At 65.4% G+C, this 1,529-nt stretch overlaps 1 protein-coding gene across 1 annotated transcript in view; it reads right to left on the bottom strand.

The window, feature by feature from the left end:
- The window catches only part of FGFR1 (fibroblast growth factor receptor 1), a 22,969-nt gene that overhangs the window by 3,567 nt on the left and 17,873 nt on the right, over positions 1-1,529 (bottom strand). The window contains exon 9 of the mRNA XM_009318614.1: positions 584-790. Coding sequence (XP_009316889.1) covers positions 584-790 — 207 coding nt within the window. The remainder of the gene's footprint in view (positions 1-583; positions 791-1,529) is intronic.

Below are 1,529 nucleotides of genomic sequence, written 5' to 3'. Positions count from 1 at the left end.
CCGTGGGTTCCCTTCACGCAGCGCTGGGTGCCGCGGGTGGCTGCCCCCGCTGGGAGGGAGATGCTGACCAGGAGCCTTCGCACCCCAACCCGCAGCCCCCTTCCCTTCCTGCCCCCCCAGCGCTGCCTGCAGGCGTGGGGCCCCGTCAGCGCTGCTTCCACGTTGGACCCGGACTAAATAATTTTTAATTAATTTCCAGCATGCTGATACCACAAAACATACAGCCTGGGAGTCCTCCTGTCTCCTCAGTGTGTAAAATATGCTCTTCTGCTAGAACATCAAATCACTGTAAATCCTTCTGGTCCTCCTCATCACCCCCGCTGAGCCCCGCTGAGCCCCGCAGACCAGGGGACGAGGAGGGGCTATGCAGCACCCCCTGCTCGCTGCACTGCCAGTCCAGGGCAGAGCCCGTTGACGGTCCCCACCCCACGCCACGGACGGGCACAAGGCTGGAGAAGGTGGTACGTGCAGCACGGTGAGATGGTCCCGGGTCTCCCCCCATCCATCCTCATCCAGAAAACTCCCCCCAAAAAGGGCAGGTCCCCCAGAAGGGGCAGTAGGTGCAAACAAACCCCCTCTCTACTTTCTGTTACCTGTCTGCGCAGGGGGATGCTCTTGGCCAGCTTGTGCACGGCCAGCTGGCTGTTGAAGTCTGTCTTCTTGGTGGTGCTCTTCATCTTGTAGATGATGACGGTCACCACCATGCAGGAGATGAGGAACGCCCCAGTGCAGTAAATGATGATCTCCAGGTAGAGGGGGGATGTCATCATGGCTGGGGTGTCTTCAATAGCTGGGTCGGTGTGAACAGGGTGTTAGCACCCGCGAGCCTGCCCGGGGCAAAGGAGCAGAGCGGTGCTGGGGGGAGCCCCCCCGGCTCCTCCCCGTGCCCGATAGGGACACGCTCTGCATCGCCAGAGGCCTCGGTGCAGTGTGCGGCAGGGACTAGGGGGGCTGCCCACCCAATCCGGCGGGGAAGGCCTGTGCGCACCCCCAGGCTCCTCACCCCTGCAGCTGGGCAATGCCTCTGCCGCATCCGCAGGCACGCGCCTGGGGCAGGATGGGGCCCTGGGCTGGGAAGGGGTCAACTGAGAAAGGTGTGAAGTGGGGGGGACAGTGCCCGTGTCCCCTTGGCCAGGGCCGTGCGGGACAGCAGCGCCGGCTGCGCCGAGGCAGCGGAGCTCCACGGTCAGGGCTGTGCTGGGGATGCTCTCCTCCATCGCCCCGCAGGGACGGGGCATCGCGGGCACCCCTGGGGACGGGCCCCCTTCCCAGCTGCTGTGCCCTGCCCACACTCGGAGCTGCAAGTCCCTCGGGGTCCGGGGGTGACTCTGAGCACGGTGGGACGGAGGGGGCCGTCCAGCAGTGCCCGGGGCTGTGGGAGTCCAGGCGTTACTGATAATGACTGGGGAGAGCTCGGGGCAGAGCAGCCAGAAGCACCTCCATCGGCAGCGATCTGCCGAGGGACCCCCAGGCTGGTGGGGAGGAAGGTCCCATCCCCGCCACGCCCCGGGGCAGACCCCGCCTTTGGT

This window comes from Pygoscelis adeliae, unplaced genomic scaffold (assembly GCF_000699105.1).
Source record: "Pygoscelis adeliae isolate BGI_AS28 unplaced genomic scaffold, ASM69910v1 Scaffold52, whole genome shotgun sequence".
In the NCBI taxonomy this organism is placed as follows: domain Eukaryota; kingdom Metazoa; phylum Chordata; class Aves; order Sphenisciformes; family Spheniscidae; genus Pygoscelis; species Pygoscelis adeliae.
The sequence above is the reverse complement of the archived record's forward strand: the minus strand, read 5'-3'. Positions and strand labels throughout refer to the sequence as shown.